Source organism: Taudactylus pleione, unplaced genomic scaffold (genome assembly GCF_031769625.1).
Source record: "Taudactylus pleione unplaced genomic scaffold, aTauple2 ptg000660l, whole genome shotgun sequence".
NCBI lineage: Eukaryota > Metazoa > Chordata > Amphibia > Anura > Myobatrachidae > Taudactylus > Taudactylus pleione.
The window spans coordinates 1,161,260-1,175,411 of NW_028285062.1; the positions used below are offsets into that span (position 1 = coordinate 1,161,260).

General features: G+C 48.1%; 1 protein-coding gene across 2 annotated transcripts in view; it reads left to right on the forward strand.

Moving 5' to 3' along the window:
* The window catches only part of RPS6KA5 (ribosomal protein S6 kinase A5), a 121,256-nt gene that overhangs the window by 48,647 nt on the left and 58,457 nt on the right, over positions 1-14,152 (forward strand). For both annotated transcript variants that reach the window (XM_088455563.1, XM_088455562.1), the window contains exons 7-11: positions 816-919; positions 4,508-4,658; positions 5,115-5,276; positions 7,236-7,361; positions 13,614-13,747. In XM_088455563.1, the coding sequence (XP_088311689.1) occupies positions 816-919; positions 4,508-4,658; positions 5,115-5,276; positions 7,236-7,361; positions 13,614-13,747 (677 nt within the window). The remainder of the gene's footprint in view (positions 1-815; positions 920-4,507; positions 4,659-5,114; positions 5,277-7,235; positions 7,362-13,613; positions 13,748-14,152) is intronic.

Below are 14,152 nucleotides of genomic sequence, written 5' to 3' on the forward strand. Positions count from 1 at the left end.
ACACTTCCTCTGCTATTTTTTGGAACCAAACGGTAGCAAAGTGTCTCACGCCTCTTGTGTAAATAGTGACTGAGTGCACTTCTGGGCAGAGATGCTTGACATAGTTTCACAGTGGTTCTTGCACTACTTCATCAATATCCATAAGGTCTCAACACCTATAGGACACAAAATGTGCACAAAATTCCAGCCAGGTGAACAGGTTCTCCCAGGTTCCGGCCGGTGCATACATCTCAAACGGCAACGTGATAGTTTATTTTACCGTCTTACACGAGGGCGAACCGTGTAAGTCAAAAAGTTTCCTTTTCTAGGGCAATTTGGTGGCAGCAGTCACATAGACCTGGCCCTTTGTACAAGGAACAGACTAGAGGCCCTAGAACCAGAAACATGTGGTTGGGTGTTAAACCTGTACAAATAATGATATTTGTATTCTTTGGCAGCCAATCTCTTGTATGACAGGCGGGTGACATTCTAGGGATCGCCGCGATCCTCAGGTGACGCACTGCGCCTCCAGTCTCCTGTTCATTATTCCTCGGCCAGAAACTCTGGAACATTTCCTTCTGTCGACTGAGCTGCACTTCAAGTACTGTACTGTATCTCTGTGTAATTGATTTATAAACCCCCTAAAACTTGGCGTAACAGCTCAGATTGTGGCACTAGAACGATCTTAGTATCAGTACATGCCGTTCCCTCTGGCTTCATGCCTGCCACAGAAATTATCATGGGCCGGGACAGGGAGATACCGTCTAGCGTACTGTGTTCTTCCATAGTATGTTTAGTTCCCATCTTAAAGTCCTCTTGCCTCTGTCCTGTTCCAGGCCGTAGATTGGTGGAGTTTGGGGGTCCTGATGTACGAGCTGCTGACGGGAGGATCACCATTCACTGTGGACGGAGAGAAAAACTCTCAGGCCGAAATATCTAAGTAAGCGCCACTAGAATAAGCCACGTATACCCCAGCACATGTTCATTAGTAATTCTCATCCCAATGCCTACTTGTGTCACATGAGATATAGAGTATAACATGTACCAATAACTACTCTGCCACGTACCTTGTATCACCTTACAGCCCGTGCAGTATAATGTGTATTTGTAAATGTATCATGACGGGTAATTTGACAAAATGATGGTTTTAAATATGGGCAGCACTGCGTTCACGCCTGCCACGCTCATAAGTCTGTGGGCCTGATTCATCCCCGATCGCAACAGCGTACGGAGATCGGAGATGGTGAGTACTGCACATGCGTATGCACTGCAGTGCACGAGTTAACATTGAGATCGCTCTGTGATCACTTACACAGATACAAAGGCATCGCAGATCGAGGGACGGGCGGTCAGGGTTTGGGGGTGGTGAGGGGGGAGTGGTTGTAGAAACGCAGGCGCGCCTGTCCTTTTGAACGCCGGTTTCGGGGAGTGCATAAATTAGCCAGTGCGACTGCATACACAGCTTGTATAACGCATATGACAGTCAGACCTTTTGTAATTGTGCGTAAGGGCTTGATGGTACCGATGTAGACGCAGGTCTGCGAGGCCTTACGGATGTGAGAAAGTGGTAGTGGGCGTCTCTATGCTGGCTTTGCCATTGCAAACATTAGCATGTTTTCGCAGTAGGTCTGCCTGCGTAATCGCAGCTGCGATAGCAATAGCGATCCGTAGTGAATCAGGCCCTGTGCTTCTGTCTTGGCTGTATGACCGGAATCATGGAAAATCTCCTGCTGCCCCCATTCCCCTCCTCACATCATGTCACTGCCCCTGTCACATGCAGCCCTGTCCTCACTAACACATCACTCATCTCCTGATATACTCTGTGCTGCTGGAGACCCTGCTCCTCCCACTATATAACTCTCAGTCTATAACTTCCTGCTGCCCCCATTCCCTCCTCACATCATGTCACTGCCCCTGTCACATGCAGCCCTGTCCTCACATCACTCATCTCCTGATATACTCTGTGCTGCTGGGGACCCTGCTCCTCCCACTATATAACTCTCAGTCTGTGACTTCCTGTATCAGTGTGACAGCAGCCTCATATCACTGCTCTGTGCTGCTGGGGACCCTGCTCCTCCCACTATGTAACTCTCAGTCTGTAACTTCCTGCTGCCTCCAATCCCCTCCTCACATCATGTCACTGCCCCTGTCACATGCAGCCCTGTCCTCATATCACTCATCTCCTGATATACTCTGTACTGCTGGGGACCCTGCTTCTCCCACTATATAACTCTCAGTCTGTGACTTCCTGCTGCCTCCATTCCTCTCCTCACATCATGTCACTGCCCCTGTCACATACAGTCCTGTCCTCACTAACACATCACTCATCTCCTTATATAGTCTGTGCTGCTGGGGGACTCTGCTTTTTTCTCTATATAATTCTGTCTGTGGCTTCCTGCTGCCTCCATTAGCAAATTAATAATTACATAATTTTAGCCACTAATTGTAGTCACAGGTGTAGAACAGACATGCCAGGCTGCTGTACTGTACGTAAACAAAGTCACTATACAGAGCACTGGTGTTTAGTGTTGTGATCAGGCAGTTACTGGTGTGTGTAGTGTGATCAGGCAGTTACTGGTGTGTATAGTGTTGTGATCAGGCAGTTACTGGTGTGTGCAGTGTTGTGATCAGGCAGTTACTGGTGTGTATAGTGTTGTGATCAGGCAGTTACTGGTGTGTTTAACGTTGTGATCAGGCAGTTACTGGTGTGTGTAGTTTTGTGATCAGGCAGTTACTGGTGTGTTTAGTGTTGTGATCAGGCAGTTACTGGTTTGTTTAGTGTTGTGATCAGGCAGTTACTGGTGTGTTTAGCGTTGTGATCAGGCAGTTACTGGTGTGTTTAGTGTTGTGATCAGGCAGTTACTGGTGTGTTTAGTGTTGTGATCAGGCAGTTACTGGTGTGTGTAGTGTTGTGATCAGGCAGTTACTGGTGTGTTTAGCGTTGTGATCAGGCAGTTACTGGTGTGTGCAGTGTTGTGATCAGGCAGTTACTGGTGTGTTTAGTGTTGTGATCGGGCAGTTACTGGTGTGTTTAGTGTTGTGATCAGGCAGTTACTGGTGTGTGTAGTGTGATCAGGCAGTTACTGGTGTGTTTAGTGTTGTGATCAGGCAGTTACTGGTGTGTTTAATGTTGTGATCAGGCAGTTACTGGTGTGTCTAGTGTTGTGATCAGGCAGTTACTGGTGTGTATAGTGTTGTGATCAGGCAGTTACTGGTGTGTGTCTAGTGTTGTGATCAGGCAGTTACTGGTGTGTGCAGTGTTGTGATCAGGCAGTTACTGGTGTGTGCAGTGTTGTGATCAGGCAGTTACTGGTGTGTGCAGTGTTGTGATCGGGCAGTTACTGGTGTGTATAGTGTTGTGATCAGGCAGTTACTGGTGTGTGTAGTGTGATCAGGCAGTTACTGGTGTGTCTAGTGTTGTGATCAGGCAGTTACTGGTGTGTATAGTGTTGTGATCAGGCAGTTACTGGTGTGTGTAGTGTTGTGATCAGGCAGTTACTGGTGTGTGTAGTGTGATCAGGCAGTTACTGGTGTGTATAGTGTTGTGATCAGGCAGTTACTGGTGTGTATAGTGTTGTGATCAGGCAGTTACTGGTGTGTATAGTGTTGTGATCAGGCAGTTACTGGTGTGTATAGTGTTGTGATCAGGCAGTTACTGGTGTGTCTAGTGTTGTGATCAGGCAGTTACTGGTGTGTATAGTGTGATCAGGCAGTTACTGGTGTGTGTCTAGTGTTGTGATCAGGCAGTTACTGGTGTGTGCAGTGTTGTGATCAGGCAGTTACTGGTGTGTGCAGTGTTGTGATCAGGCAGTTACTGGTGTGTGCAGTGTTGTGATCAGGCAGTTACTGGTGTGTGCAGTGTTGTGATCAGGCAGTTACTGGTGTGTGTAGTGTTGTGATCAGGCAGTTACTGGTGTGTGTAGTGTTGTGATCAGGCAGTTACTGGTGTGTGCAGTGTTGTGATCAGGCAGTTACTGGTGTGTGTAGTGTTGTGATCAGGCAGTTACTGGTGTGTGTAGTGTGATCAGGCAGTTACTGGTGTGTATAGTGTTGTGATCAGGCAGTTACTGGTGTGTGTAGTGTTGTGATCAGGCAGTTACTGGTGTGTGTAGTGTTGTGATCAGGCAGTTACTGGTGTGTGCAGTGTTGTGATCAGGCAGTTACTGGTGTGTGTAGTGTTGTGATCAGGCAGTTACTGGTGTGTGTAGTGTGATCAGGCAGTTACTGGTGTGTATAGTGTTGTGATCAGGCAGTTACTGGTGTGTGTAGTATTGTGATCAGGCAGTTACTGGTGTGTGTAGTGTTGTGATCAGGCAGTTACTGGTGTCGGACTCCAGCTTACACCAGCAGCTGACCAGCTGTGACTGGCGATTTCCCAAGCACGCAGACCGTTCCCATGTCAGAGTTATTACCAACATAAACACACTCGCACGTTACCTCCCATATACAGCATATGAGAATTGTTCTGAGGTTAGTCTGACCCTGGTTCTGATGGATGTAAGTAAAGTGATTTTTTGTTTTTATGCAGGAGAATACTAAGAAATGACCCCCCGTACCCCCCAGAAATGAGTGAACTGGTGAAAGATCTTATTCGAGGTTTATTGATGAAGGATCCGAATAAGCGGTTGGGCTGCGGCTACGGAGGCTCCGATGAAATAAAGAAACACCCATTTTTTCAGGTGGGTGAGGCTGGCGGGATAATGTTTCTATGTATTATTATAGAAGACGTTTTCTGTGGTTCCTTCCTGTCTTTTATTTAGTTTTGCTTTAGAATAGAGACATCCTCTGGTAATGTTCTTCTCCAGTCATAAGTTGCCCGATAACCGCGCTGCGCCGTCTCTGATCCTCCCTCCCCTGGGTGAGCGCTATGGCTACTGTCACAAAGCATGATGCCGATACGCAGAGGCGGGAGGCAGTGCCGATACGCAGAGGCGGGAGGCAGTGCCGATACGCGGAGGCGGGAGGCAGTGCCGATACGCGGAGGCGGGAGGCAGTGCCGATACGCGGAGGCGGGAGGCAATGCTGAAGGACTCCTGTTTTGAATGTTTTACTAGACATTGAAATAAAAACACAGCTTATATGAGGATATCTCCGTCAGAGACCATTTCAAAAATATTCATGGTTTGTTTTTGCAGAACATTAATTGGGATGATTTGGCAGCAAAGAAAGTACCTGCGCCGTTCCAGCCAGTCATTAAGGATGAGCTGGATGTGGGGAATTTTGCAGAGGAATTTACAGAGATGGATCCTACGTACTCCCCCGCCGCTCTCCCTATGAATGCTGACCGGATATTTCAGGTAAGTGACGGAGCCTCTGCCCAGCTGCCAGCTCAGTGTGCTCTGCCCAGTGTGCTCTGCTCAGTGTGCTCTGCCCAGCTGCCAGCTCAGTGTGCTCTGCTCAGTGTGCTCTGCCCAGCAGCCAGCTCAGTGTGCTCTGCCCAGCAGCCAGCTCAGTGTGCTCTGCCCAGCAGCCAGCTCAGTGTGCTCTGCCCAGCAGCCAGCTCAGTGTGCTCTGCCCAGCAGCCAGCTCAGTGTGCTCTGCCCAGCAGCCAGCTCAGTGTGCTCTGCCCAGCAGCCAGCTCAGTGTGCTCTGCCCAGCAGCCAGCTCAGTGTGCTCTGCCCAGCAGCCAGCTCAGTGTGCTCTGCCCAGCAGCCAGCTCAGTGTGCTCTGCCCAGCAGCCAGCTCAGTGTGCTCTGCCCAGCAGCCAGCTCAGTGTGCTCTGCCCAGCAGCCAGCTCAGTGTGCTCTGCCCAGCAGCCAGCTCAGTGTGCTCTGCCCAGCAGCCAGCTCAGTGTGCTCTGCCCAGCAGCCAGCTCAGTGTGCTCTGCCCAGCAGCCAGCTCAGTGTGCTCTGCCCAGCAGCCAGCTCAGTGTGCTCTGCCCAGTGTGCTCTGCCCAGTGTGCTCTGCCCAGTGTGCTCTGCCCAGTGTGCTTTGCCCAGCAGCCAGCTCAGTGTGCTTTGCCCAGCTGCCAGCTCAGTGTGCTCTGCTCACGGAGCCTCCAGGTGTTAATACTCTGCATGCACAGCTGTTGGGGTAGACTGCGGCATGGAGCAGGCTCAGTGATTTGCAGACGTTGCTCATTACATGTATATACGTATTAGAACATCCACAGCCGTTTTTATCCCTTAATGTATTCTAAATTACATTTACTTATAGGAATAGTATTTCCTATCCACATACTGTGCACTAGAATTGTGTTTCCCATCTCCAGTCCTCAGGGACCCCTAGCAGTGCATGATTTCCAGATCTCCTGGGTGTTGCATAGGTATATTCATTACTGACTGACACATTTTAGAAAGATCTACAGGTGCTGCTAATTATTTCTCTTGTGATGCTGAGGAGATCTGGAAAACATGCACTAAACCTAAGCTTTCCCCCCCCCCTCCTGCAGCCTATCTCTAACCCTCCCCCCCCGCAGCCTAAACCTAACCTTCCCCCCCACCCCGCAGCCTAAATCTAACCTTCCCCCCCACCCCGCAGCCTAAACCTAACCTTCCACCCCACCCCGCAGCCTAAACCTAACCTTCACCCCCACCCTGCAACCTAAACCTAATCTTCCCCCCCACCCCGCAGCCTAAACCTAACCTTCCCCCCCACCCTGCAGCCTATCTCTAACCCTCCCTCCCCGCAGCCTAAACCTGACCTTCCCCACCCCGCAGCCTATCTCTAACCCTCCCACCCCGCAGCCTAAACCTAACCTTCACCCCACCTCCTGCAGCCTATCTCTAACCTTCCCCCTATTGCCTAACCCTAACCCTTCCCCTAATCCCAGTACTTACCTTCGGGATGCCGGAGCTGGTGTTCTGACTGCATCGGGATAGGGTTAGGCACTAGGGGGAGGATTAGGGTTAGGCTGGAGGGGGGTGAGGTGTGGTCTGCAAGACGAAAGTTTAGGGATGGGCTGTGGGAGGGGAGGGTTAGGGGAGGGGTCAGGGTTCTGACTGTTAGAATACCGATAGTGGCATCCCGAGTGCTGGCACCCCTGCCCCCCTCGCCAAGGCCAGGGAAAGGGGGTCTCAGTGGAGGTACCGCATCATTTGGTAATAACATAAGGTGCAGCAGTGCAGTGTGACGGACCTTCAGTGTTCAGCTTTGGATTAATATGCTGTAATGGCATATCTAGGTTATCTCACTCCAGCACTGACAGAGTCTGTATAATCTGTATACATTGTTCTGGCTGTCTGCGCTCTCGCACGTGACCCGGGTTACCCATCTGAGCCCGGTCACGTAACGCACAATTTGTTTCTTACATGCAGGGCTATTCCTTTGTTGCTCCGTCTATCTTGTTCAAGCGCAACGCTGCAATCACCGATCCCATCCAGTACCATCTGGGGACGGAGCGTCCAGGAGTCACAAACATAGCGAGGAGCGCCATGATGAAGGTACAGTGTTACCATTCAGCTCTTTCTATTTACCATTATCAGGCTCCCTACGTCTATAGGAGGTCAGATGGATTTACATGGATAATGTACAGTGCTGTCCTGTCCTGGCTATTTGGATTTGAATGCACACTGAGGCCCAGATTTAGAGGCCATAGTGCCGGGGGGCCACACTACTCTCACTGAATGTTTAGTGTACTATATTCTATAGATTGTATATTAATTTAGGACGTTAGAAGCCACTAACCCTGGGCTGCATATATTACACATGAGAGAGACCTAAAGATTACAAGAGTCGTGTACTAAACTATACATTTATTCTGTACTCACCGTGACATTATTAATGCTATTATAGCTGCTTCAAGCATTAAAAATCCCAAATTTGCAAGATATGAGATACACTGTATATATATATATATATATATCTGTGTGTGTGTGTGTGTATGTATGTATGTGTATGTGTATATATATATATATATATATATATATATATATCTATCTATATATATATATATAAAGATGTCTTTCAGAGAGAGTAGCCGGAAATACCATAGCTATAAAATCAGTAATGACCCAGCAGTATATTGCTTAGTAAGAAGACATGTAAGAACCTGCAGGATTATCAGTTCAGCTGTGGGGATAATTAGAGTCAGGATGCCCATAAACGGGACGGCAATCAGGTGGGAGTCTGAGCGGCCTTTGCCCTAGTTAAAGAAAACCCCCCATAAACTGGAACCTCCACTACTAGAGTCTGGCCTTCAGCACACATGTATGTAACTCAGGATATGCCTCAATCGCAGCAGCTTTGTGAGGACCTCCGTGCTCCTCAGGATGGAAGAGGTTACAATATCTTTGGCCTCCGCCAATGCGCGGTCAGGCAGAGAATGTACACATGGGGAAGATGTAACACCGAAATACTCTTCCCCTTCCTAGTGGTCGTCCTACAAAATCTAATATTCTGGAGATCACAACTAACTCTTATGTCAAAGGACCTGCAGGCCTCTCGTGCACTGGCCCATGTCATGCAAACGGAGAACAGGAATAGTGTGCATGGGAGGACAGCAAGGAGGACATCTCTACTCTCTAAGAAGGAGACTGCAGATCGTTGAAAGTTTGCTGAAGACCACCTGGGTGAGTCAGGAGACTACTGACCAGTGGATGAATGTAAAATAGAACTTTTTGCCTTAAATGACAGATTTTCTAATAGAATAAATTGAATCCCAACCGTAAAGCAGTAGCACCATGGTCTGGGGCTGAGGTCGCTGCCACAGGACCAGGATGACATCCCACCATACTATGAATAATAGATTCTACAAGGCAGTACTACGGGAGAATGTCTGTGTGTCTATTTGTGAAGGTGGGTATTGAAGCAAGAGAACGACCCTAAATACACAATTCAGTCTCTAAAAGAAAAATTGTTGAAGCAGGAAAATGGAGCATTTCGGAAAGTCCAGACCTTCACCCAATAGAAATGTGGTAGGGCCTGAAGCGTGGTGTTCATACAGGACCGCCACCTACATGAATGACTGAATGAAATACTCTATTGTCATTGTACATTGTTTCTTGATGAAATACATTTCCGGAACTCCCACAGCCCTGATACAGCAGAATACAAATGTTATATTGGACTTTTAAACAATTTTCCAAGTTCAGTTTAACAATGATGGATGGGAAAACATTTTTTTTAGTCCTTGCTGTTTGTGAACCGTCTATTTGAAGGTAATAATGAGAACACGTGGTGGTTTGGATGATTGCAGTCTGTAACAATCCTCTTCCTTTCCTTAACTTTTAATATCGATTTCTTTAATATAGGGCAGATTAGTACCAATCACCTATTTAGCCGACCTCACAACCCTCTCTAAAAGCTTAGGGTCTGCTTTAGAGCTGTTTCCGAACCAAACTGAGATGCAATAGATCAACACACTTTCAATAACAGCGATAAAAATTCACCAGGAAATATATGTTGTGCTTTTTTTTGGCCATAGTGACAATATTTGAGGTCCATGACATGTCCTTAGATATGGTGACACCTAAACCCAATGGGAATCTGTTTCTAAAGAAATTTGAAAACATGTTGTAATGAGAGAGTCACATAGTGAGTGGTTACGTCCCATTGTACTCATTCCAAAACCCAACGGGAGCCTACACTTCTGCAATGATTTCCGTGAATTGAGTAGTGTGTATAGGTTTGATGCCTGCCCATTGCCTCGTGTGGACGATGAACTTATTGTAAGGCTGGGAACAGCATGGCACTTAACTACTCTAGACTTAACCAAAGGGTACTGGCAAAAGAAAACACAGCTTTTCTGCACCGGAAGGTCTGTTCCAATGTGGGTTTCGTGGGGCACCCGCCACCTCTCAGAGGATGACGGATACCAGTCTGGCCCCATAGACCGTATGCTGCTGCTTATCTCAGTGATGTAATCCTGAGTAGCAGTCTCACTTACCCAGGGTACAAGCAGTAATGGACTCCATCCATGATGTAGCATTGACAGCCAACCCAAAAATCTGTTTAGTGATGGAAGAGGTAAAGTTTCTTGGATACATCATAGGTAGAGGTTTCATAATGTCCCAACTTAATAAAATTGAGGCAATACAAAATTGGCCACGACTCCCTAAATAAGAAGCAGGTTAGAGTTTTACTTAGGACTCACAGGGTATCAAAGAAGATTTATAGGCAATTGTTGTCCCTTTGACTGACCTTAAACAGTCAGTTATAGTTAAGTGTAATCCTCAGGCAGAGATGGCTATTCGTGGGTTGAAGGTAGCGTTGTGCACCTAACCAGTGTGGATGACACCTGACTTTAAAATTGAATTTGTCGTGCAGGCAGATGCCTCAGATGTAAGGATCGGTGACATGTTGTCTCAAAGCAAAGATGGTGAAGGTCATCCTCTTATTTATTTAAGTAGGAATATACATAAAAGAAATGATGCTACTGTTGAAAAAGAGGGTCCTACCTTTTAGGGCGAAAATTTAGATTGATTGCCCCAAGTTTCTAACTTCTTTCTGGTAGACAGGAAATAATTAGCAGCCTTGATTTCCAGACCACCAGTAAGAAGTTGTTAAAGGGTGTGTCAGTCTCTGTACTCAGTCTCTCACTGCCTGGGGAACAGAGGCCCTGCTTCAGAGCCGGACGCTCTGACAGAGCGCTCGCTCTGAATCAGGGCCGGGCAATTTTTTTTTAGAGCGGCCTCCTGGCCGCTCGCATAGCTATGGGTGACCACCCACGGCTATAGCGAGCGGCCAGGAAGATGGTCGCGATGGTCAAACAGAGCCGAAATCTCTCCCACTGACATCACTCATGGTGTCGGTGGGGCCGGTCAAAATTGGAGGCGTTCATATGGGAACGCCTCAGTTTGGGCAGCCACTCCCCCGGCCCGCCCACCAAAGGGGGCGTGCTGTCACTCAACATCGACAGCACGCCCCCTTTGGTACGAGACCTGGAGCGATGGATTGCCCGTCGCTATCCGGGTCTCGCACATGCGCACGACAGAGCTGGCTCCATCATGCGCACTGGCCCACCATCGACCCGGTTGCGAGCGCACAGCGCTTGCGTCCGTGTCAGAGTCAGGCCCCGAATCCTGTTGAGAGACACTGTGATTACTGAATGTAAGTGCTGTACTGGAGACTTCTGTTTTGTAGGAGGGTCATTGGGTCCCTGCACTCTTGAGTGTATCAAGGTCCTGGGCTGGTGCACTACTACTTGGTGGCTGCTGCATGACAAGTGTAACTGTTTACCCTAGATGACTGAACATATATACTGACTGACCGGCACTCAGTGCAAAAATAAATGTCACCAATGTGCCTTTTATAGCAAAAGTATAGTTACCTCTTTGCTTAAACACAGGGAGTTGATGCGTACCACTTAGTCTCTTATCATCATTTATTTTCAATATATGAATTTATTAACATTGACATATTATTCCCATGGTTATCCCGATTAGGATTTATTCATGTCATGCAGTTACAGGGTGGTCCAAAAGTGTGAAAATACCCTTATAAAAAGGACATGGGTAAGGAGATATTAATCCAGTGGCTATTATTATTATTGTTTATTTATATGGCCCCACAAGTGTTCCGCAGCGCCTTACAAGGTACATAACCAAAAAGTGACTTACAGTAAAATACAATACAATGAAGGACAAGGACATAGATAATATACATTGATACATAGGTGGCCATAACACCCACATAAGCAGCAAAGCATAGGCACCAAGTGTTAGGTGTCCTAGTGGTGAGTAAGAAGTAGATGAACATAAAGTAAGGAGAAGCACAAGAGGGTAGAGGGCCCTGCTCACAAGAGCTTACATTCTGAAGGGGAGGGGCAGACAGATGGGCATGATACAGATGGGGAAGACAGGGAGGAGGGAGCATGTAGCAGCAAGTTAGGATGAGAGCTGGAAGGCTATGATGAAGTAGTGGGTCTTGAGAGCCCGTTTGAAGGATTGTAGAGAGGTGGAGAGTCTGATCGGTAGAGGGAGAGAGTTCCAGAGGTGGGGAGCGGCACAGGCAAAGTCTTGGAGGCGGGAGTGGGAGGAAGTAATCAGTTGGCATGAGAGGCGGCATTTGTTGAACTAAGAGGGCAGACAGGAAAGTGACGGGAGATGAGATCAGAGATGTAAATGGGAGAGGAATTGGTGAGGGCTTTGTGAGTGTGAGAACCTTGAATTGGGTTCTGAAGGGGAAGGGGAGCCAGTGTAGGGCTTGTAGGAGAGGGGAGGCAGATGTAGAGCGTTTGGAGAGGAAGATAAGCCGTGCAGCAGCATTAAGGATAGACTGGAGAGGAGAGAGATGGGATTTGGGGAGGCCAGATAGGAGAGGGTTACAGTAATCCAATCTACACATTTGATATGGAAGTGGGTAAAAACATTTTAGGGTATGTCACCAGTATGGCGGCCATCTTGAAGTTGGCCATCTTGGATGCAACTCTAATTTTTTAACTGGAAAAGTAGTCATGTGACATATCAAACAGTTGCAGAAATTCCTAAGAAAAACAATGGTGTAGTCACAGCATCATAAAAACTAGTGATTTTTTTTTTTTTTTTTTACAAAAAGTAATTTGCTTTAAAACCAAGGTGGTTTAAATTCGCCAACCCTGGTTGCATATATTTGTAAGTGATCACATATTGTAAACATTTCTTCTATTCAAGGTCGCTTGTAGTTACTGATTGCTAAATGCATACGCTTCCAATAAGAACCTGTCTGTACGCTTTGAGTGGCAGACGCCCGAGGACATAAGCGCACATGGACACAACAAGAATGACATGGGAGAGTTAACGATGACCCAGGAAAGCAGTTGAAGTTTGACCAATACAAGGTCGTGTTATTAGTCCTTGGGAAACTGCGTATTCTAATTAGAAGCCGCCTTATTCCTATGATGCAGATTTCATAATTTTTCTAAAGTGCCCGAAGTTCCAAAGCATAAATTGTAGAATTTGCCATCATGGTGTCTTGGAGAGTTGTTACTGTTTGGGGCTCTGTGCAGTCACCCAGTCTCTGTGCTGCAGTAACCATCCCGGCATTGGGCCATCATGCTGTCTTGGAGAGTTGTTACTGTTTGGGGCTCTGGGCCTGAATCAGAGCCGGACACTCTGAACGAGCACCCGCTCTGAATCAGGGCGTTTTTTTTTTCGGTGCGTCCTCCTGGACGCTCGCATAGCTGTGGGTTACCACCCACAGCTTATGCGAGCGTCCATGATGATGGTCGCGATGGTCAAGACCATCACGACCATCGGGCTTGCGACGAGACCCTGTGGTAGGGTCTCGCTGCCGCAAGCCCTGGAGTGATTTTGGCTCTATCAGAGCCGAAATCACTCCCACTGACATCACTAGTGATGTCAGTGGGGCCGGCCCCAGACGGTAGGCGTTCCCATTGGAACGCCTCCGTCTGGGCAGCCACGCCCCGGCATGCCCACCAAAGGGGGCGTGCTGTCACTCACCATCGACAGCATGCCCCCTTTGGTGCGAGACCCCGAGCGACGGAGAAGCCGTCGCTCGCCGGGTCTCGCGCATGCGCACGACGGAGCAGCCTCCATCATGCGCATGCGCATTTGCGTACCATTGACCCGCTTTGGAGCGTCCTGTGCTCTGAATGAGACCCTCTGTGCAGTCACCCAGTCTCTGTGCTGCAGTAACCATCCCGACATTGTGCCATCATGGTGTCTTAGAGAGTTGTTACTGTTTGTGGCTCTGTGCAGTCACCCAGTCTCTGTGCTGCAGTAACCCTCCTGGCATTGTCATCTGTTTTCCGACAGGACTCCTCCTTTTACCAGCACTATGAGCTCGATCTGAAAGATAAGCCCTTGGGCGAGGGCAGCTTCTCCATCTGCCGGAAATGCTTGCACAAGAAAACCAACCAGGAGTATGCTGTGAAAATAATCACCAAACGGTAGGTGTCAGGACCAGTGCACCTCTGTATGGCAAAGCTGTGTGACTGGACGGCATAATAAGTGTGTGCATCTGTATAGGTCAGGGCAGGCTTTATCCCAGGGCATCAGATGGCAGCCATCAGCAGAGAAGCCTAGTTCTGATAGAGCAGCTGTGTGACCGGACGGTATAATTAGTGTGTGTGCATCTGTATAGGTCAGGGCAGGCTTTATCCCAGGGCCTCAGATGCAGCCACTAGGGGAGAAGCCTAGTTCTGATAGAGCAGCTGTGTGACCGGACGGTATAATTAGTGTGTATGCATCTGTATAGGTCAGGGCAGGCTTTATCCCAGGGCCTCAGATGCAGCCATTAGGGGAGAAGCCTAGTTCTGATAGAGCAGCTGTGTGACCGGACGGTATAATTAGTG